This window comes from Elgaria multicarinata, chromosome 16 (genome assembly GCF_023053635.1).
Source record: "Elgaria multicarinata webbii isolate HBS135686 ecotype San Diego chromosome 16, rElgMul1.1.pri, whole genome shotgun sequence".
In the NCBI taxonomy this organism is placed as follows: domain Eukaryota; kingdom Metazoa; phylum Chordata; class Lepidosauria; order Squamata; family Anguidae; genus Elgaria; species Elgaria multicarinata.
The window spans coordinates 23563754-23587252 of NC_086186.1; the positions used below are offsets into that span (position 1 = coordinate 23563754).

Consider the following 23499-nt stretch of genomic DNA (forward strand, 5'->3'; position numbering starts at 1 on the left):
TGTCACAGAGCGTAACAGGACTTGCAGCTTCCTGTATGCTTAGATTTACAACTGCATACGAGACTCTTGCCAAAACACTGGCTGTTGAAAGCTGAGAATTCAACGATGGCATTAGGAGCGAGCATTCATAGGAGAAGCGAAGGCCATCGCACCAACCGAAAAGTTAACAGTGTAAAATCGTAGCGGTATCTAGTTTTGCATTCCGTCTGCCGTGCTTATCATAGGTAAATAATACAGGTTGGGTTGCTGTGTGTGGAGTCGGTATTAAACGGAGAGGGCTGACGTTAGCCTTGTTAAGGTGATTGTGTGTAATTCTTCTTTCAGACAACATTGCCTCAGAGCTGGAGAACTTTTTGGGCTTGATAGAAACCGTGACTGGCTTTGTGAAGATCCGTCATTCACATGCTCTGGTGTCGCTCTCTTTCTTGAAGAACCTGCGATATATTCATGGAGAGGAGCAATTGGAAGGGTAAGCGTTTAATTGCTATAGAATGATATTCTGTTTCCGCTATCTGTCCTGAACATGGTGTGATTGGAGAGAGATCCTCTGGCAAATATCCTTTATTTTTTTTAAAGGGTGAATTACTCCAGCTTTTTTAAAAAAAGCAATTGGAAGTGCAAATTTGCTTTATCTGAAGACTTTCATTTCCTCTTGTCTTGTGAATGGTTCAACATGTCTCGCAACTAGGAGCGAAAGCTACCTGAGGAAGCTTTCAGACGGCGGGTATGGCTGAGTATGTGCCTGGGTGCATGTGGGACATTTTGGGGACACATTGAGCCTGTTTGCACATAACGACAGCAAGTCCTGGATTAATTAATCCAGGATTTGTCAGGGACATCCCACCGTCATTTTGCATATGCAGCTTCCAGTCAGGCCAATCAGAGGTTGCTATATGATGTCCGAACCTGGACAGGTTAACCATGGGTTAAATAACACACAATTAAGCTAATAACTAATTGTAGGTTAACTGTGGGTTGTTTAACCTATGATTGTCCTATAGTGTCTGGGTTCAGATGGAGGTTTCATATGCAGAATAATGGCAGAATGTGCCCGGCATGCACTGCAGCAAATCCTGGATTAATTAACCCACATTTTGCTGGTGTTACGTGTGAACGGGGTCATTGCATAGGCCAAACCTAGATTTGCCACAGCGTGTACAGTCAAGAGGCAGTTGTAAGTAGCCCAGGCTGCATCTCTATCAAATGCATGTTCATTGCATTCACACTTGACGTTTTTAGGTATGCACTTAAAACTTTTCAGTCTATAGATTATACTTTTCTAGTGTATACCTACAGACGTACAGTGTGAAAAGCTCTATACCAAAACAAAGAGGAAAATACTTTTGAGGACTTAAAAAGAGACATGAATGCATCTCTGACCTTGCGTTAAGGATATTTAATATGAAGTAGTTCAGCATGTCTGCAGAAGAGACTTTTATTGTAATGGCTTAATCTTCATGTGGTGGTCTTTGATCAGGTAAATGCTAGTGAAATTATTGTACCAACTAGCTTGGTAGCTTTCTCCCCCCCCCACCTCCCACCCCATATGTGGAAAAGAGGGAGTAAATTGATTTTGATTTGGTCCTGCAAGGAATCCTTACAATGTTGCTTGATAGGACAACATCTGCTATGCATTCCGTACACACTTCAAGATGACATAACTATTGTTGTTTGCACCCAAATGAAGTAAAAAGTGATGCTCTCAGCTGATTGTACTAATGGCTTTAAAGGAAAAAATGTCAGCTTTCTCTGCTTCTTTCTCTCAAATTGTATTTCAAGACCAGCTTAATTCCCCTGCCTGCATAGGAACGTATGAAACTGACATATATCAGGTCAGATGATTTTGTCCATCCAACCCCAGTACCGTGTGCACTCACGGGCAGTGGCTAACTAGAGTCTTAGTGAGAGGTCTTTCTGAATACCTGAAGCTTTTTAAACTGGACATGGCCTGGAATTGAATCTGTGGCCTTCAGTGTGCAAAGTATGCGTTGTACCAGTGAGCTATGCTCAAAGTATGCGTTGTACCACTAGAAGAGCAAGGAGGCCCGCGGTCCACAGAGACCCTTCTCCAAACTATTAAAAATCTTATTCAGCCACCCTGGCTTCTGAAATCTTGCCTGGTATTTCCAAGTACCATGAAGGCTAGAAACTTGATGTTTTAACAGTGTCAGAATACTGAATTCTGCACCTGCCACAGCATCCTGTATCCCCCCCCTTTCTGGGCTTGTGTATAATTGTGTTAGTTATACTACCTCGAATAACGGCCATCCATGTAAAGTGTTCAGAGCAGGAGGACTTGGTAATATTTTGTTGAAAGTCACAAAATACTGTTGGGGAGCTTCTATATATCCTGATGCAGCATATTCAGTTACTTGTGGGCTCAAATCAAGGAATAACACCCACCTTTCTATCATGTTGCATGAACCAAGGTTTATCAGTAGAGGGAAGAGAAAAGCTGTCAAGTTAGGACCTCTTTCTGGCAGTGGAATTTGGCAAATTGCTGGTGTGTGTCTCTGCCCCCCCCCCCCTTTCTGCATTTCTCCCTACTCTTAAGTGTAACAACTCCTTTCAGTTATAAGCTGTGGCGGCAGTTAATAAACAAGAATTTGGGGAAACTGTTTGAACAAGGTGGTAGCAAGGTCATGGGAAAGGCACCCTGTGTGTCTGATTTATCTGGCCTGAAAGGATTATGTTACAGCGTGAGGGTTTCTTCGCAAACCTCCCTTTTTTCTCAGGCTGTGCTTTGGTCAGCTTTAAATTCTTAAAATTCCACAGTGTGATGGAACAAGCTGTAAAGGGCAGCTCTCGTTTCCACGCTTGAAAAGTCCCACTGTCTCTTTCAATAGGAGGTGCGTTGCCCTGGCATTGAGGGCACCAACCAGGTTGTGTCCCCCGCCCCAATGTAATTACAAATTGCGGGACCTGCCTTTCTGCCTTGATTAAGGCAGGCCCCAGTCTCCAGTCACTGTGCTGAGGACATCCCACGTGAGATATAGGTAGGGGAGGGAGGAGGGGGGTGTCCTAATGGAAGTCAACCAAATTTTAACAATGCCCAGGACACAGCAATCACTGGTGTTGCTTTTTCTTTACAATCTTTTCTTTTGAGGGCCACTTCCCCCTTGGGTTATCTGTTGGGAGCCATGTGGCAATTGTGGGTGGGGCTGAAGTCTTCAATGGATAGGGTCAGAGCCAAAAGTGGGTGGGACACCCTGTTCTCATGTTCTCTCTCTCTCTCTCTCTCTCTCTTTCTCTCTCTTTCTCTCTGCCACCCCATTTTCTCTTTTGCTCTCTCTGCCATCCTCTCTCTTCTCTGCCACCCTATTTTCTCGTTTGCCCTCTCTGCCATCCTCTCTCTTCTCTGCCACCCCATTTTCTCGTTTACTCTTTCTGCCATCCTTTCTCTTCTCTGCCACCCCATTCTCTCTCTCTCTCTCTTGCTCTCTGCCACCCCTTCTCTCTCTTTTTCTCTCTGCCTCCCCATTCTCTCTCTCTCTGCCACCCCTTCTTTCTCTTTCTCTCTCTGCCACCCCCTTCTCTCTCTTGCTCTCTCTGCCTCCCCCTTCTATGGGTGTCCCCCCTAAGTACAGCCCCCGCCTTCTTTTCTCAACAGCTTAGGAGCAGGCAACCTTCTGGTCTGTAAGCAAGCAACTCTGCTAACCAGCCAAGTGCCTAGCCAGCCCACATGTTTCTCAAGGCAATCAATTGTGCATAATTATTGAAGACTTAAGTATTCTCATTCCCTGCAATATAAGTAATGTAGAAGGTATCCCTTCCTTGAACCAGTATGTGACAACATTTAATAATATGGTCAGTTAAAAAACAAAATTGTAAGTCATCCTTGTAAGCAAGACCACAAAAAGTTCCTCGTCCACACGGGTTTATTCACACTCGCATTCCTAAATTGGTCATTTGTAGGCTAAAAGAGTTAGGGTACAGGGGAACTAACGTCTCTGCCTGATCTCTCGGGGTGGTGGAATTCTTTACTCACCATAGGTGACTAGTTAGGTGTCTGTTTACAAGGCAAGAATATTAAAATGTTCTTACTGGATCAAGCTAGTGGTCTTTTCGGCCATTATCATGCCTCTATTGGTTCTGGATGCTTCAAAAGAAGCAAGCAAAAGCCACAGTGGGAATTAGTGCACTATTTCTTAATGCATTGGTTCTCAATCTTGTGTACTCAGATATTGGGCTATAAATCCCATCATTCCTGATCGCTGGCCAAGCTTCTGCAATGAGAGTTATGATCCAGACACCTCTGGGGACCCACAGTTGGGAACCACTGTGGCATTAAAAGCCATGGAAGCCTACATTCTACTGCACCCAGGCAGTTGGATTAGATTCATTAACCTTCTGTTGTAGCTTTTTTGGGGTGAGGTGGGAGCGATCCTCCATAGGAGCAAAGAGTGAACTAATGCCTACCCACTCACCCCCTTTTCGGTGCAATTTCCCAGCTCTGTGAGCTCCCTGTCATAATGTGGATTTTGATTATTTGTATATGGAGACTGCAAAAACAAGACAAAAACCCAGAAAATGTATGTATCCATTTGCATAGACTGATTTGCTGCAAAACCTCCCCTTTTTAGGAATTACTCATTTTATGTTCTGGACAACCAAAATCTACAGCAACTGTGGGACTGGAGCCATCACAACTTAACCATCAAAGAGGGGAAGATGTACTTCGCTTTTAATCCCAGGCTGTGCGTTTCTGAGATTTACCATATGGAAGATGTTACCGGAACCAAAGGTCGACAAAGTAAAGGCGATATAAATCCGAGGAACAACGGGGAGAGAGCCTCATGTACGTAAGAACTTCAGTGAAGGGGTTCAGTCGGGGTCGGGGCAGTGTCACCTTGAGATAAGGATGCCTGTTTTTGTAGGATAAATCATGGCAATAAGAGTAAATGGGGAACAATGTAGAATAATAAATGCATCTTTATATGGCCTTTTCACCATCAGAAGAATGTTTGGTAAGGGATGTGGCCTTCTCGGTGGCCATTCCTATACTCTGAAACTCCCTGCCTAGGGAGGCCAGCTTGGCCCCCTCTTTGACCCAGTTCAACACGACATCACATCCCCCCAAGGCTTAATTTGGATGCAAAATTGGATGGCTTTTGAAGTTTGGGAAATGCGGGAGCCATGCGTCGCTGGACTTTTTCTTGATGTGGATCCAACCCAAGCCATGAAGGCTTGACACCGATCGGCTGAATAGTTTTTGTATGAAACAGATTGCATGGACTTGACGCTAGTAGGGCTGATTCACACATGCCTGCTTTATTTATCTAATTTTTTAATTTTTGAACTGCCCTTTGTCTATGAGATCCCAGGGCATTGTGTACAACTTCAAAAACAAACCATACAACCCCACATTAAAAAACCAGATAAAACAGCAAGAACTCTTCAACCTGCAAACCAAACAATCAATTCAGTTTAAAGGGATCTTAAAATATATATTAGAAAAATATAATTATTCAAATGTTAAAATGTCTAAGCAAAAAGAAACATTTTAACTTTGTGCTGAGAACTGACCAAAGTCAGTTCTAATCATATCTCCATTGGAAGGACACCACTACAGAGAAGGTCTTTGCGGCGTTACCCCACAATTTAGTATCTTGTATATGTCTAGATTAGTATGTCTGGTAAGTATGGGATGTTAGAACTGAGTGGGTGTGGTTTATGGGGGGAGGAGGATATAAGGAGAGCGTTGGGAGTTTGTGGGGTGTGTGAGTTTGAGGAGTGAGTGAGAGAGAGTTGTTCATTGAGGTGTTTGGATTCTAGGGACTTAGGGCTGGTGTGAAGACAGCGAGGTGGTTGGTGTGTGAAGAGTTTACATTAGGCAGGATTGAAAGTATTATATTTTTATTTAAAGCTTTTAAATAACAATAAACCTATTATTTATGTATTTATTTATTTATTACATTTCTATACCGCCCAATAGCCGGAGCTCTCTGGGCGGTTCACAAAAATTAAAAACATTCAAAGTATATAAAACCATAATATATAATACAATATAAAAGCTCAACCAGATAAAAACAGCAGCAATGCAAAATTACGAATTTAAAACACCAAGTTAAAAATTATTTATAGACTGTTAAAATGCTGGCCTTCACCTGGCGTCTAAAAGCATATAACGTAGGTGCCAAGTGAACCTCCTTAGGGAGCTCATTCCACAGCCGGGGTGCCACAGCAGAGAAGGCCCTCCTCCTGGTAGCCACCTGCCTCACTTCCTTTGGCAGGGGCTCGCGGAGAGGGACCCCAGAGGATGACCTTAGGGTCCAGGCAGGTACATATGGGAGGAGGCATTCCTTCAGATAGCCTGGCCCCAAGCCGTTTAGGGCTTTAAATGTTAATACCAGCACTTTAAATCAGGCCTGGACCTGGACTGGCAGCCAATGAAGCTGGAAAAGGACTGGCGTGATGTGATCTCATCGGCCTGTCCCTGTTGTAACCGTGCTGCCCTGTTTTGTACCAGCTGAAGTTTCCGGACCGTTTTCAATGGCAGCCCCATGTATAACGCATTGCAGTAATCCAAACGAGAGGTTATCAGAGCATGGATAACTATAGCTAGGCTATCTCTGTCCAGATACGGTCCAGATTATTATTTTGTTAGCTACCAAATACCCTGTGTCAGCTTGGCATTATTTACCAGCCTTACAATTATTAAACACCTACACCAGATTATACCCGCAGTATATCCAGAGAGATCCAGTATTAAACCTGTTTCCCTCATAGCTAGGGGAAAGGTTTTAATTAACCCTCCCTCAGGTTTTCAAGTGGTGGTGCTTGGCCTGAGAAGGGTTTAGGCGATGGGCCTAGTGTAAAGGTCGGTGATATCGCAGGCTTCTCCTCTGTAGAACTTGGGTGTAGGAAAAAAGTACATATGCATTGTCAAGCTAAAGGAGTATTGACTACCACGGAGGAGAAGGCAAAATCCACACCCCATGTCATTAGCCAATTTTACCAGGGAAAGAAATACTTTCGGCCCAACGATATGGCAGTCCATCACACCCCTGACTGTGAGAAGAACCTCGGTACAGCTCTCAGGAGCATTTCCAAAACCAGAGTAATAGGCTGTCCTGCAATGAATTCAGAATGTTCCACACTTGTGTGTTTGTGGCTCTTCCAACTGACTTGCTGTTCTGTGTTGTAGGTGAAAGCCACATTCTCAGATTTGTTTCCAACACTACCATAAAGAATCGGATCAAGCTAACGTGGGAACAGTACCGCCCTAAAGACTACAGAGATCTGATTAGCTTCACCGTTTATTACAAAGAAGCGTGAGTATGCACATCTAGATGAAACCACTGAGGTCATGGTGAGGCCTTGCGAGGGGGGAATAAGGCACACATTGACCTGGTTCACACAACACAACAATCCTGAATATAGGTTGAACCTTGGGTTGTTGCTGAATTGCAGGTTGTTGTGTTGTGAGGACCCAGCCATGCTGGGTTCACACAAGAGCAAGAACCAAAGTGTGCATTTTGGAGTTGGCGACTGGTCTGTCAATGGCTACTAGTCCTGATGGTTAAGTGAAACCTCCAGTATTAGAGGCAGTAAGCCTGTATACACTAGTTGCTGGGGAACATGGGAGGGAGGGTGTCGCTCCACCGTGGCCTGTTTGTGGGTCCCTGGTCGACAGCTGGTTGGCCGCTGTGAGAACAGAGCGCTGGACTAGAGGGACCCTTGGTCTGATCCAGCAGAGCTTTTCTTACGTTGGCTATTGTAATGCCCTTATTTGCACTCTTCCTTTTCCCCATCTTGAGTCTTTTTCTTCTGCCCTTTACTCTGCTTCTCAGGGGTTGTTCTTTCCCCCCTGCTTCTATCTTCTTCTCTTCTTTTTTCACCACTGGCTTTCTTATCCTTGGCATTAATTTTCAGTCCTTGTAAATGTTTATACTCTCTGGGCTCCTGTTTATCGTTATTATAATTTTGTGCTCCCTTGTCTGCTTTTATTGGGTTTGCTATTCATAAACTTCATAAACTTAAGAGTTCTTCATCTACTACTTATCTATTTGTTTGGTTCTTTTATTCTTGGAATATTCTCTTGACTGACATTTTAGGTGGCCTTGTCATTTCCTGTATTTAAAACGTTCTGCCATGTGCTCTGTGTGGGGCTGCCCTTGTGCCTGCTTCAGAATCTGCAGTTAGTGTTAACTGCAGCAGCTAAGGTGCTCACTGGGACACCCAGCTATGCTCAGATAATATCTGTGATAAAAGAACCGCACTGGCTGCTTGTTAGATGCTGAGCCATGTTCAAGGTTATGCTATTCTCATACACAGCCCTAAATAACTTGGGGCCAGGATATCTAGCAGACCACCTTCCCTTACGTATAACTTTAAGATCGTCAGAGGAGGCCTTGTAGGACATTCTGCAACCAACAGAATGTCACCACGTCACACCTCAATGGTGGGCCTTCTCAGTAGCAGCGCCCAACCTCTAGAAAACCCTTCCTCATGCATTTCAGGAGGCAGGAAATGTGGCACGTTTGAGGCACCTCCTGAAAATGCACCCGAACACCCAGGCTTTCCCTGTCTTGTAATTACTTGTAATTAATCATGCTGCTCCATCTTCCTGCCCCCTGTATTGCCCTGTGCTATTATTGTAATTGGAATTCTTTTTAAATAACATATTTTAAATGTGATTTTAATATTTATACGTGATCCGCTTAGCCATTTTATTATATTAAGCATTATAGAACTATCACAAATAAATAAGAGAGCATTCCTATGGGCCCTAGACAGTGTCTGAGGATCCATAGGATAATTTGGCTTCCTGGATTCGAGGTTGGAGACACCACTCTGATCTAGACTCAGGTGTCTTGAGTTCCCCTCCCCATTGCAGCTGGTGCAGAGAGAACTGCAGTGGCTGCTGCCTCTCTGAGCTTGAGGGTGCATTTGTCGTGACTAGGCCTGTTCCCCTTAGGCTGGGGGAAGGAGTTTTAGGTGATCAATTGGAATCAGATTCTGAAGCAGAAGAGACGGCACCAGAAACGTACCAGCCTACACGGGAAGTGGGGGAGGTGATTCTCACGGGTTCATCACCAGCTGGGGATGAACCTTCGCCAGACCTTATCACTGAAAACGTGAACAACTCACAGTCTGTGAGAAATCAGTATTCTTCTGAGTAGGAGGGCACTTCAGAGCTAGCTGATCCTAGAGTCCGCCGCAGACTCAAATGGGCGGAGCTAAAGGAAGGCGAGAAAAGGTTGGCTTGGCTAGCTTCTCTCCAAAGGCTTCTTCAGAACCAGCCTCCTTGAAGTCAAAGCATTCCCTTTTTCTTGAAAGGACAATTGTCTCCCTTAGTTTGCGTAGTTTTGCCTAGAGGAAAGTTCCTAGAGGTTAGACTCTCTTCAGGTTGGAAGAGGTGTTTATTGCCTGACTAAAGCTTTGTGGATTACGTGGCAGACCTCTTTATTGCCTCCCAATAAGGTGGGAGGTTTTGGGAAACATGGCAGGTGAGTATTCAAGATGTACACAAAAAGGGGGGAGAAACCTCAGGATGCTATTTGAAAAGTTTATTAGACAAAAGCCCTATGCATTTTGGGCTCTAGATTTTTCTGCCGTCTTCAGAGGGTTGTTATAATGTCTGCAGGAATTATTAAGCCCTAGTCACCATCACAAGACAATTTTGTCGTTAATAATTTCTGCAGACATTATAACAATCCCATGAAGAAGGCCTAAAAAACAAGAGGCCAAAACTCGCTGGGCTTTTGTCTAATAAACTTTTCAAATAGCATCCTGAGATTTCTCTCCCCTTTTCGTGTGCCTCTCCAAGCTCACAAAAATGCAGAGCGGGAAAGCGTGGAGGCGAAGATCGCTTCCACACTCCCCCCGCTTTGCATAGGATGCTTGTCAGCCTCTGAGTTTGGAGGCTGACGATATCCAGACAGGATTGCGCCCTTAATAATATAACTCCCATGAAGCCTTTGGTTGTAGTCCAAAACGTCTGGCGGGCCCAAGTTTCCTACCCCGGTTGTAGGGTTGCTTTATTTTATTTATTGAATGCATATCCCACCTTTCTGCTAAAAAAAAAAAAAATGGCACTCAAGGTAGCTAACGAAAGTATCATTCCAATAAAAACAGATACACAATTAAAACATAAAAACATAAAAGTAAAATACATTAGATTGGGCTAGATTTATAGACCTTGGCAGAGCTGCTGTAGAAAAGGAATTCCCTCGGTTCTGGTCGGTTACGGTCATTTCAACATTGTGATTGAGGAGCAAAACAGACCCAAGGGATGGGGTGTCAGAGCAAGAGCTGAATTCCATACATTGATTTGAACTAATTAGCCAATTCCTTGACTGTAGGCTGCTTGTATACATCTATTGACAAAGAGAGAGTGGAAGGAAATTCTTCTTTCCTTTACGGCCAGGGAGTGGCTGAATAGTAAACTGTTTGTGCTTTTTCCTTTCTTTCCCCCCCTTTTTAAAAAACTTCTTCAGTTTGTAGGAAGGAAAAAAACTATTATGGCCTGCCTCCTTTGGAACTCCCTTGTCATTTCAATAACTGCAGCGGCTCCGTCTCTTGAATCTTGCTTTTCTTCCCCTTTTTTTTAAAAAAAGAACTTGAGAAGCCAAAACTCTTTAAGTGCTAGGATTCTCTGTCTTTATCCTCCTATAAAAAACAAAGTTTTATTATTATGAGTTTCATTGGGCAAAAGCCGGCATGAGAATTCCCCCTTAAAAGTTTTAAGAGTGGTTTTGCTAGGAATAAAATTCACAGCCTCTTGGGTTTGCCCGTTTCAGACCTTTCAAGAATGTGACGGAATACGACGGGCAGGACGCGTGCGGCTCTAACAGCTGGAATATGGTGGATGTGGATCTGCCTCCCAATAAAGAGGACAATCCGGGGATTTTACTGCAGGCGCTAAAGCCGTGGACTCAGTATGCTATTTATGTCAAGGCTGTTATGCTCACCATGATGGAGAACTACCATGCCCACGGAGCAAAGAGCGAGATCGTCTACATACGAACTAAAGCTGCAGGTAAGAAGAGACATCATGGCAATTCTCAGCCGAGATAAATGGTTGTGGGCCTTAGTTAAATTGGCATTGATTTGGCAAAGAGGCCTATGTGCTTGGAAGATATTCACGATGTCTTCAGTGTAATTTAAACTAGCAATAAATCTAAGTGTTTTGGCTTCATTAGGTTTTGGCTACAGGCGTGGGTACTAGGATGCAAGTTTGATTTCTTCCTAGCAAGTCCCGGTGGGACTTCCTTCTGAGTGAATGTGCTGTTAGTCTGTAGCTTGGCAGCTTGTATTGGAATGGGGACCATTGTGAAGGATTTATTTATTTATTTATTTATTTACTTATTACATTTATATGCTGCCCCATTTCCTGTGTCTGGCCACAAGATGCAGTTTGCAATGTCTCATCCAAGCTTCGTTTAGGTCGTGGATTCAGGGTTTTAATATTTATTTGTTGGTTGGTTCATTACATTTATTTCCTGCTTTTCCTGCCCATGGTGGCGTACATGATCCACCTCCTTTCCATTTTATCCTCACAACTATCCTGTGAGGTTGCTTAGGTTGAGTCAGGGACTGGTGCAAAGTCACCCAGTGAGCTTCACGGCCAAGTGGAGGCTAGAACCTGGGTCTCCCCAGTCCCAGTCCAACACTCGAACCACTACAACACACTGGCTATAGCAGTGTGAAGTAGGAACGCTAACAACGTTGGGGTTATTCCAGTGGTAAATATAGTTCTAAGGCATTTGGAGGACACAGAAACCTTGGAAGACGTTGGCCAGTTCATACATGTATGTTCATCATGTATGTCGACCAGTTCATACATGTAATGTCCTTCTGTTGAACATGCAAACTGTTTCTGTTGAAATGATTCCTGAATTTAGGTCATCGCTCCGTGCTACAGACAATGAATGACATATGAACTGGGTTCTCAGATGTCCGTAGCCAAAATGGTTCCGAAATGATTGACGAGTGATGACTCATTAGCAATTTGGGCCCCCATTCAAAACAAGGGAAGTTGTCTTGGCGAGGCGATAGAAAAACCTCGATCTGTGCAGCTCCCTACACTGAATTTGAGGAGGGTTTGGTGCAGCAGGAGAAGAATGAGGACTCGCCTTGCAGCCACCCCATGCAAGTAGGTCTTCAGTGGCAAGGGACAACAGCTGCGCTTGCCTTTGAAAACCTACCTGCACAGCAAGTCTTCACTGCTTCCCTTCCTTGCTTTGTACGTGGGATCTGCTTGGTCGCATATTGGAAGCCCCCCCACCCCCATCCCCGCTAATGGCTTTAACTCAACCTTTCTCAGCCTGGCTGGTAGCTGGCGATTACGGGAATTTTAGTACACTTCTGGTTAGGAAAGGCTGCTTTAATTGTCTGGGACCACTCCGACTTGCCAGAAATAATAATAATAATAATAATAATAATAATAATAATAATAATAATAATAATAATAATATTCCCTGCCTTTTTCCCAGTACTGGGACTCAAGGCAGTTTACAAGATTAAAACATGTACAATTAAAACACATACATACAAATTTACAAAAGTTAAAATAGAATTAAACCCATAGTAAAATTAAAAACAGTAACAAATAAAAATAAAATAAAATCCAATACATTAACACAGATTCAGAGTATTTCCAAAAGCCTGCCAGGGCAGAAAAGTTTTTGCCTGCCTCCAGAAGTGTAGCACAGAAGGAGCCAGCCTAGCCCCCTAGGGAAGGGAGTTCCAGAGCCTTGGAGCAGCCACCGAGAAGGCCCTCTCCCACGTACTCATCAGGCGTGCCTGGGATGTTAGTGGGACTGAGGGATAGGCCTCCCCAGAAGGTCTCAGAGCACGGGCAGGTTCATATGGGAGAATACGGTCTTTCAGATAGCCTGGACCCAAGCCGTAGAGGGCTTTATAGGTCATAACCAGCACTTTGATAACCAACTTAGATGCATCCAGTACCAAGGGCTGTGTGGAGAGGGGACAACTGTCCAATGAATCAAACACAGGGAAATACCCAACAGCATTTAATTACCTTGAACAAAGTCTCTCTAATTGAGGGTGGAAATCGTATCTGATTAGGTGGTGGGGTTATGGATAGTCATCCGTCTGTATTGAGCCAGGGAGGAGGGATGGATCCCTGATACACTGCAGATGGAGGTGGGCAGCTCTCATTTTAACTGAAATTTTGATAATTTGGGTGTGATAGTTTGGGGCTCTGTGTATTTCGTTTCCTCCTAACCCTCCCTCCCCACCTGTCCTGCCCATGCTAGTGGGAGCTAAATAAATTACTTAGATTTGCACAATCACGGTGCAGAGCAGGGCTGTGTTTAACACAGAATGTTGTTTAACACAGAATGCTGACTATAATGAAGATGGCATGAGTTGCTTGTTTATTATCCTTCAGTATCTCTAATTACACTTGAATCCCATTCTTCTTTGGAAACCCTAAGAGTGGTTGGTGACATGGAGATCCCAGTGGTCTCCCATCCAGGTGCTGGGCCTCACTAATGCATTTCCTTTGGCTACTAGACAATTTACTGGGCTAACCTGCTTAGCTGGTTATGCCTTGATGCCATGGTTTTGAAACGTTTCTCCTTCAAGGAACTTTTTGCATATCAGATGGTTTGCTGAAGAACCTCTGTGCATATCAGATGGTTTGCTGAAGAACCTCTGTGCATTGCAGAGGGATTGGGGGTGGGTGGGTGGGTGTTCCTGGGGGGTCTCCTAAGTTGCATGCTTCCTTCCTGTGGGCTGCTGACTACGTCTCTGGTCCCACCATTCTTCAATGTGAAGAGAACATAGATCATGCTAGAACTCAACTAAAACACCCCTGTGGTTACTTTTTGCCGGGGTGAAAGTTGTCTTGTCAAAGTGCACCTGTTATGTTTCCAAAGAACCTTGGCTTACTGAGAGCTCAGTTTAGAGCCCACTGCCTTTAAAGTAGTGTGTTAGATTGGAAGACTTCCATGTTCTTTCTACGCATGCAGTCCTGTGTTGCTTTAATGTAGGGATGGGGTACCTTTGGCCATCCAGATATTGTTAGGCTACAGCACCCATTCACCATTGGCTGAATTGCCTGGGACTGATGGGATCAAGAGTCCAATATCTGGAGATCCACAGGTTCACCAACCCTGCTTTAGAGGATGCTATATGGATGAGCCCAATGTATGAGCAAGGTTATCGGCAATGGAACCAATGGCTTTCTTAACCCTACCTCTGATTTAATTAGTTTCAGGGTGTTATAGGCTATTTGGAGAAATGCTTATAGTTCTCTTTTTTTACACTTCCCCCCAGTACCATCCATTCCTCTGGACGTCATTTCAGCATCCAACTCCTCCTCGCAGCTGATTGTGAAATGGAACCCGCCCACTTACCCTAATGGCAACCTGTCATACTACATTGTGCGATGGCAACAGCAGCCCCAGGACAGTTACCTTTATAGGCACAACTATTGCTCCAAAGGTGAGGCCAAGGTTGAAATGCCCCTATGTGTGTGTTTTAGAGGGCTCCCTGCATGGTTAACAAGCCACCCTGCAGAAAATGTCCTGGGCTCAGAAGATGTGCAAACCTACAGTTCCACAAACAACCCACATCCGACCACCGAGTGTGGGTTAGCGTGTTGTGCGAACTCAAGTCATTGCGCGGCAGGGAAGCAGCACGCTTTACATTTCAGAGCTGTATGTCACGAGGGCAGTTTCTTTGTCGGTTCTTCTGCAACGTCTTAATATTTTGCACGCTTCTCTTTTTCCTTTAAAGATAAAGTCCCGATCAGGAGATATGCTGACGGGACTATTGATACTGAGGAAGCCACCGAAACCACCAAGCCCGAAGGTGCTGGGGGAGAAAAGGGACCTTGCTGCGGCTGCCCCAAAACGGAGGCAGAGAAGCAAGCTGAGAAGGAGGAGGCAGAATACCGGAAAGTCTTTGAGAATTTCCTCCATAATTCCATCTTCTTGCCCAGGTGAGGCGGTTGCTTTCCAGCACTCCTTGTGCAACCAGAGGGGTTCAAGGTTGTGTCGGTTATTTTGCCCGGTGCAGAAAATATGTGTTTGTTTGCTGTTGATTCCAGGGCCGTTTACACAATTATTGATTATCTCTCATGCAGCACATGGTTGCCAGTGGCTACCAGACTTTATGGCTATGTGCTACTTCCAGTACCAGAGGCAGTATGCCTATGTAGACAAGTTGCTGGGGAACATTTATTAGAATGTAAGCCTATGCGGCAGGGTCTTGCGATTTACTGTTTTACTCTGTACAGCACCATGTACATTGATGGTGCTATATAAATAAATAATAATAATAATAATAATAACATGGGCAGGAGGGTTGTCTTGTAGTTATGTCCAGCTTAGGTGTGAAAAACCATGCTGAACTGATCCAGCGTAGCATCTTTTGTTCTTGTCTTTTATTTTTATTTTTATTTTAAAAGTCTTTAAAATGTAAGTTTCCTTTTTTGACAAAGTCTAAGAAATCTTAATAATAATAATAATAATAATAATAATAATAATAATAATAATAATAAATTTATCCAGCATCCCTACCACTGACATAGCTTCTACCTGTAGCGGCTCCCTGCAATTTAGATCTTTTGATTTTCCAGAGTTCTAAATCACGTGGAGAACTTCCTGCTATTATTATTATTATTATTATTATTATTATTATTATTATTATTATTTACATTTGTATACCGCCCCATAGCCGAAGCTGTCTGGGTGGTTTACATGAGATTAAAACACTTAAAAACAATATACAAAATGTAAAACTGCAAAAACATATATCTAAAACAACTATAAACAGCTTTAAAAACAAATCTAGGATCAGTAAGGCTCATCACGTATTGCTTAAATGCCTGGGGAAAGAGAAAAGTTTTAACCTAGCGCTGAAAAGATATCAATGTTGGCGCCAGGTGGGCCTCGTTCGGGAGATCATTTCATAATTGGGGGGGCCACCACAGAGAAGGCCCTCTCCCTTGTTGCTGTCCCCCGAGCTTCCCTCGGAGTAGGCACTTGGAGGAGGACCTTAGATGTTGAACGTAGTGTACGAGTAGGTTCATGTCTGGAAAAGCGTTACGTCAAGTATTGTGGTCCCAAGCCATGTAAGACACTCGCCTTAAGTGGCAGGGGTGAAAAGGGGCAGAATTAGTGCGTTTGACCACCACCCCCTCCTCGTGCGTAGGGCCTGTACACTTTCAAACAACTGAACTTGGCTAAAATTTGAATGAAGACTCTGCAACCCAAACCTGGTTTTGATGCTCCATCCTCCTGCCCCCACCAAGAGAAGGTGTTAAACTGTTTGCAGTTTTGTTTCTTCTTGTTCAACTCCCCCCCCCCCCCCGGCTTGCCTGCATTCTTCTGCCAGGCACGTTCTAGGACCTTTCTGACCATTGCCCCTTGGCAGGGTCCAGGACAGTCGAAGCGACACTTCGTCAGTAAGAGTTCCATACATGAGCGGCCTGTGGATTTCCACACTGGCTTCTTCAGAACACTTTAACCGATGCCGAAATGACTCAGCAAATACTTTGCCTGGCTTTAGGGAGATTTGAAATGCGCTACGGAAACTAACATTGCCACAGACAATATATGTTTTTAAGACTTCTGAGTCGGGTAGCAGAACGTGATAATAAAAAGATGTTTTAAAAAGTCCTAACCCAGGCCCAGAGAAAACCACATAAGAACATAGGAAGTGCCATACTGGATCAGACTGAGGGTCCATCTAGTCCAGCACTCTGTTCACACAGTGGCCAAGCAGCTGTCAATCGGAGACCAACAAAGCAGGACATGGTACAACAGCACCCTCCCACCCATGTTCCCCAGCAACTGGTGCACACAGGCTTACTGCCTTGGATACAGGAGATACCACACAACCATCAGGACTAGTAGTCATTGATAGCCTTCTCCTTCAGGAATTTATCCCACCCCCTTTTAAAGCCATCCAAATTGGTGGCCATCACTACATCTTGTGGTAGTCAATTCCATAGTTTAACTCTGTGCTGTGTGAAGAAGTCCTTCCTTTTATTTGTCCTGAATCTCCCACCAATCAGCTTTATGGGATGACCCCATTGGGTTCTAATAGGTTTCTTCATGGTTATCCTGGTTCCCCCACTTTTCCTTCCCTTTCTGCTGTGCTCTTTAGGAACAAAGTCACTTTAGGAACAAAGTCCTGATTGCTTTATCACATTGCTGACATCAGGGCACTTCTCCCAATCATGGTTAGAAGCTTTCTTGCACCACTGAATACCTTCACTCATTCATTACAACCCTGATTTCCTATTTCAGCCAATCTTTTAATTTTCGAAGCTGTGTATGTTTGGAGTGAGGGTGGAGAAAGTAACCAAATGGAGTATGCATCCTGACCCTACAGGGAAGCAGTAGCAAGTTATTAGCAATCTTGACATTCGGTAGAGGGGAAAACATAAATGGGAACGATTTGCTAATGCATGTCTTGACTGCCTCTGCGTCTTTCCTCCTCTTTGCTCAGCTTGCGTTCATAATTGGTGCATTTTTTTTCCTATTCAGCGTTGTAAGAGCCGTAGTGGCTGAGCCTCACGGCTTGTAACGAGCTGAGCAGCTTAAGTGTCTTTTAAGAACCCCAAATATCAGGGAAATGTGAGATTATGACTTGGGTGAGATTTCTCCATGGGATCCATCTTAGCAAGTTGCACATGTCCGTCTGTCTCCCTTTCCCTCCTCTTCATTGCTCCCCCACCCCCCAGGAAGAGAACAATTCTTATATCGATACAACCGTCATTACATGGTGCTTTTTGCTGGAGTCTGAATTGTGAAAGCAGCAAAGACTTCTAAATAAAAGCTCCCCCGTCCTCGGATGTGTGTGTGTGACAGAGAGAGAGGGAGAGGGAGGAGGGTGGGGTGGGGTGGGGAAGAAAGACGGGCAGACAAACTGGGTTCACACAACACATTAGTCCATGATGGTTTATTTTCCAGAACAACCCATGATGGGTTTGCATGTTGACTTTGGGATGTTTCCCCCTCCACGGTGGGTCATTTCCCGCAAATAAGCCATCCTGAGAACTCACGGTCTGCAGTAAGGGTTATTTTACCTATGGTGGGTTTGCGTGTTGTCTGTTGCACCAGCGTGGGTTACGAAGGTCTCCTACAGAGCTGCTTGGCAAGAGCGGCCAAAACTTCTGTCGCCGCTCGCTCCTTTAAAGCAATCTCTATTCCCTCCGCAAAGGAAGCTGGGAAGCTGGGATACCTACCCAGCTGGACGGCAGAACTACAGGAGGAGGAGGGGCGAGGGTGTGTGTGAAATAAACTATTCTCTGTAGCACATTTGCCCTGATCGTCTGATGAGTTAGTGTGGAAGACAGACGTCACAGGATTGGTGATCTACGTAGGATTGGTTGTCCTCAGCCTAAGACATTGTTAGGACATATCTGACCATCTGCCTCTTGCAAACGTCCAAGGAAAGGGATGTAGACCTTGCCTATATGGCATGCCCTGCTGCTGAACTTCACCTGAAGTTCCAAGTAATTTCATTTTCTCATAGTCGTGTTTGCCTTGCCGTTTCACCTAGCTGTAACCTTTCTGTTCCTTTTTCCAGTGAAATGTCTTCCCTGGGCTTGGATGTGTGATTTGACTATAACACAGGCTTATTTTGACATGGGTGTTACATGCAGGGTTTGGACATCTGTCAGTCTTTAGCGTTTTAATATATTTTGTTACAGTTGTCCTTTTAAAAAAAATTGAGGCTTTTGGCTGCAAACTTGAATTTTTGGCAATATAAGTTCCCACCCATTCGCCCCCCCCCCCCAAAAGCACTTAAAGCGATGCGTATCCCACTTCTATGGGTATTCTTGTTTTCCTCTGCAGGCCTGACCGGAAGCGGAGGGACTTGTACCGAATTGCAAACACGACTTTCGCCAGTAAGAACAGGACTGCGACAGTCCCAGAAGAGTTTGCCAATGCCTCGAACCCCGAGGAGAGCGAGGCGGAGTTCCTCTTCTCGGAAACCAGAGTGGAAGGCAGGGAGCGGACGCTCATCTCCCATCTCCTGCCTTTTACGCTTTACCGTATCGACATTCACAGTTGTAATCATGAAGCAGCACAGCTGGGCTGTAGCGCTTCGAACTTTGTCTTTGCAAGAACCATGCCTGCAGGTACAGTCCCCAAACCTTACCTGCTTCCTTCAGCAAACAGTGGGATTTTTGTTTTGGGGGCAGGGGGAGAGATTCTATCCTGATCTCTGCACTCAAAGCAGCTTACGCGTAAAACTCGAAACGGCATCATAATCATCCATAGTTAAGGTACAAATAATTTGATTGTGAAAAGCCATATTCAGGCCGGAAAAGGCAGCGGTTTGTTATAGGGAACATCTAAAAGACTAGAAAGGGCTTCGCTAAACAGCTGAAGAGCTGAGCCCTGGTAACAGAGAGGGTGCACAAGATCACTGGCTGTGGCCGGTGTCCCTCTCCACTCCTGCAAGGACTTATAGTTGGTGTGGAGCAGGTTGGGGTTCCTTCCCTACAATTGCACTGTATTTCAGAGGACCTTTTGAGTGCCTCCAAAGTGCACCACGCCAAGCCTTTGTCCTCTCCCGAGCCTGGAACTGGAATTTATTTATTTATTTATTTAATTTAAGGATTTGTATGCCGCCATTCAGCCAAAAAAGGCTCTCACGGCGGCTTACAAAAGTATTTCTTGACAGTCCCTGCCCACAGGCTTACAATCTAAAAGACATGGCACAAAAGGAAAGGGGATTGGGAGGGAGGAGGAGGAGGGGGGAAAGGAAAGCAAATTCAGGCACTACAATCTTAGTTTCAAAGTTCAGCAGTGACAGTTGACAGCAGGAGGGAGGGGTGCTCTCAGCTGGAGCTGGACCCAGGCATGATGGAGAGGTGCCTGGCTGCTGCTTCCTCCCTTGCTGGTGGCCTCTGCAGAGACAGTTGGTGGCAGGAGGGAGGGGGCTCTCAGCTGGAGCTGGACCCAGGCACGGTGGAGAGGTGCCTGGCTGCTGCTTCCTCCCTCCCTCACTGCTGGCCTCTGCAGAGACAATTGGCTGCCAGATACTTTTACTGTGGATGCTGGAACGCAGAGACCAGCTAGGTGCAATACCACAAACACCCATGACATTAGAGAATGAAAACAAAGCTAACTAATTTGCCCAAAGCAATCAATCGAGAATGCAAATAAGGAAGGAAGGAACTAGCAGGCCCACATAAGTGCATCTCCATTAAGAGGGGAGGGCATGCCAGCTTTTCCTCTAGCTCCTAGCTTCTTCCTCTCAGATACCAAAATATTCTAGATGAGTTTGTGGGCTCTTCCAGAGCTGACGCCCACAGGAACCCAACAGGAGGGAGGGGGCTCTCAGCTGGAGCTGGACCCAGGCATGGTAGAGAGGTGCCTGGCTGCTGCTTCCTCCCTCACTGGTGGCCTCTGCAGAGACTGTTGGTAGCAGGAGGGAGGGGGCTCTCAGCTGGAGCTGGACCCAGGCACGATGGAGAGGTGCCTGGCTGCTGCTTCCTCCCTCACTGGTGGCCTCTGCAGAGACCGTTGGTAGCAGGAGGGAGGGGGCTCTCAGCTGGAGCTGGATCCAGGCACAATGGAGAGGTGCCTGGCTGCTGCTTCCTCCCTCACTGGTGGCCTCTGCAGAGACAGTTGGTAGCAGGAGGGAGGGGGCTCTCAGCTGGAGCTGGACCCAGGCACGATGGAGAGGTGCCTGGCTGCTGCTTCCTCCCTCACTGGTGGCCTCTGCAGAGACCGTTGGTAGCAGGAGGGAGGGGGCTCTCAGCTGAAGCTGGACCCAGGCACGGTGGAGAGGTGCCTGGCTGCTGCTTCCTCCCTCACTGGTGGCCTCTGCAGAGACAGTTGGTAGCAGGAGGGAGGGGGCTCTCGGCTGGAACTGGACCCAGGCACGGTGGAGAGGAATGGGGAATTAACCCTTGTAGAGCCACCCAGGAGTGGCATCCCAGGGCCAGAGACATGGGTGAGCACAGACTTTGGCGGGTTACCAAGCCTAGACAAAACTTCTGGATCTCTGACTGGCAGGTTTGGTTGGGAACTTCATTCCACAATATGGAAGCCACCCATTAGCTTGACAAAAGTTCTACTCAAGGTAGAGATGAAAACTGCTAGAACTGGTTTGATATGGTTCAACGCAACTGCCTGCACTTTGGGCTCTCCTTCGAGCGGAGTTACGGGGATTCTCCTGATGTGCGCCTGCATTTCAGTTTACCACTGTGGAAATTGTGTGTCTAGCTATCTGTGCTGTGCACGGTATGTGTGTGTGTTTAGAATGCACCCTAGGGAAAAATGTACTGTTGTTCCCTACCATGCTGGTCATGGCATATAGCACCCGTTCAAGAGCAGTCTCTTCCCAGCCCTTCCCTTCCTCCTTAATTTTTTTGTAAATGTGTGACACTTGATCCAATTCTGCTTGGGGTGTGCAAACTTCACGCCGTCACCCTGCCTCGAATCACATGAGCTCTTGCACATTTTTCCACAGAAGGAGCTGATAACATTCCAGGTCCAGTAACATGGGAAGGGAAGGAAGAAAACACGATATACCTGAAGTGGCCGGAACCGGTTAACCCCAACGGGTTGGTTTTGATGTATGAAATCAAATACGGGCAAAATGGAGAGGTAAGGAGAGCTACAGGCCATATCATCTAACTGTTTTGCAAATGTCACATTACTCTGTGTGCTCATGGCCTTGATTCTGAAGCAATTAGGAGAAAGGCTGTAGTTCATTGGTGTAAGAGCTCATACTGTGCTTACAGTAAGTCTCAGAAGGAATGCCTGAGATCTCCAAGTAGGGCTGGGTAAGGCTGCCAGAAACCCTGCAGAACCACTGTCATCCTTCTGCAACCTAGATCCCTCCAGATGTTTTTGGCCTACAACTCCAGCCAACATAGCCTGTGGTAGAGAATGGTGGCAGCTCTAGTCCAAAATGTCTGGGGGCACCCAGATTGGGAGAAATTGGTGTAGACCATACTGAGTTAGATGGACCAGTGGTCTGACTCGTATAAGGCAGCTTCCTAAGATTCACGTGAAGTCCCTTCTTGAAAAAAGTCACAACCAGTTTCTCTTTCTCGTGGCCAAAGACCAGAGCCAGTGTGGCGTAGTGGCTAAAGTGTTGGACTGGGAGTCGGGAGAGCCGGGTTCTAGTCCCCACTCAGCCATGGAAACTCACTGGGTGACTTTGGGCCAGTTACAGACTTTCAGCCTAACCCACCTCACAGGGTCGTTGTTCATAGAATCATAGAATCGCAGAGTTGGAAGGGGCCTACAAGGCCATCGAGTCCAACCCCCTGCTCAATGCAGGAATCCACCCTAAAGCATCCCTGACAGATGGTTGTCCAGCTGCCTCTTGAAGGCCTCTAGTGTGGGAGAGCCCACAAACCCCCGAGGTAACTGATTCCATTGTCGTACTGCTCTAACAGTCAGGATGTTTTTCCTGATGTCCAGCTGGAATCTGGCTTCCTTTAACTTGAGCCCGTTATTCCGTGTCCTGCACTCTGGGAGGATCGAGAAGAGATCCTGGCCCTCCTCTGTGGGACAACCTTTTAAGTATTTGTTGTGAGGATAAAATGGAGAGTGGGAGGAGGATTATGTACACTGCCCTGGGTTCCTTGGAGGGAAAAAAGCAGGATATAAATGCAATAAATAAATAAATAAAGCTTAGGAGCATTTGGGTAGCTTTGTCTCTCTCGTCCTGGTGACATATACTTCAAACTGCATAGTCTAATGGAGTATTGGATTTACATTTAATTGAGCTTTCTGTATTACAAGTGAGTTTGTGATCCTTCCCCGCCCCCCTTTTCTATAACAGCCAATATTTTGCAAGGTTGCTCAGTTCTTTGCATGTTGGAAAACAAATATCAATAATAAGAGGCTTAAGAGAAGAAGGAAAAAAAACATTTGCCCTAGTAGCTGGAGAAGGTTCAGGTAGAAACCAGAGCTACTGGTTTCAGTTCTCTGCATGCACAAGTTGGAGGAATAACAATTTATTTAACCCTTTCTCTCCTCTCTTTCTCCCCCACTTTCCTTTCGTAGGACAAGAGGGAATGTATTTCCAGGCAAGAATACAAGAAGCTTGGAGGAGCCAAACTGACAAATCTGAACCCTGGAAATTACTCTGTTAAAGTGCAAGCTACTTCTCTGGCTGGGAACGGATCCTGGACGGAGCCCATCTCATTCTATGTCCAACCCAAACGTAAGAATTTCCTACACAGGGGGAGGGGTGGGGGAGATGGGTGCAGTTGGAAAGCAGTTGATTTTCTCTTTCTTTCCTCCTCCCCATCCCTGCCCCTTATTTCACAGATTCCTTAGATGTAAGGTTTTCATTGGGGTTCTGTACAATTGCGGATGATGGGTCTTCTTCTCCCTGGATATTTAGTCACAATTGCTTGGAATAGAACATTTGTGCTGAGAGGCGGCACATTTCTGATAGCTGTGCCTGTCTTTGGCTGCTTTTGACAGGGGTGGAAGCATAGGCAAGGGGCCTAGAAAGGCCAGGTCCTGGAAGGGGACCTTCATTCAACGGGCCTGGTCAGTGGGTTGTGGGGAGTCCACTGTAGAAACAGAC

The 23499-nt window shown here is 45.6% G+C and overlaps 1 protein-coding gene across 1 annotated transcript in view; it reads left to right on the forward strand.

Moving 5' to 3' along the window:
• IGF1R (insulin like growth factor 1 receptor) overlaps positions 1 to 23499 on the forward strand; it is a 205339-nt gene that overhangs the window by 162239 nt on the left and 19601 nt on the right. The window contains exons 5-13 of the mRNA XM_063142159.1: positions 325 to 469; positions 4584 to 4798; positions 7148 to 7274; positions 10746 to 10984; positions 14251 to 14418; positions 14713 to 14917; positions 18786 to 19072; positions 21418 to 21554; positions 22968 to 23127. Of these exons, the coding sequence (XP_062998229.1) occupies positions 325 to 469; positions 4584 to 4798; positions 7148 to 7274; positions 10746 to 10984; positions 14251 to 14418; positions 14713 to 14917; positions 18786 to 19072; positions 21418 to 21554; positions 22968 to 23127 (1683 nt within the window). The remainder of the gene's footprint in view (positions 1 to 324; positions 470 to 4583; positions 4799 to 7147; positions 7275 to 10745; positions 10985 to 14250; positions 14419 to 14712; positions 14918 to 18785; positions 19073 to 21417; positions 21555 to 22967; positions 23128 to 23499) is intronic.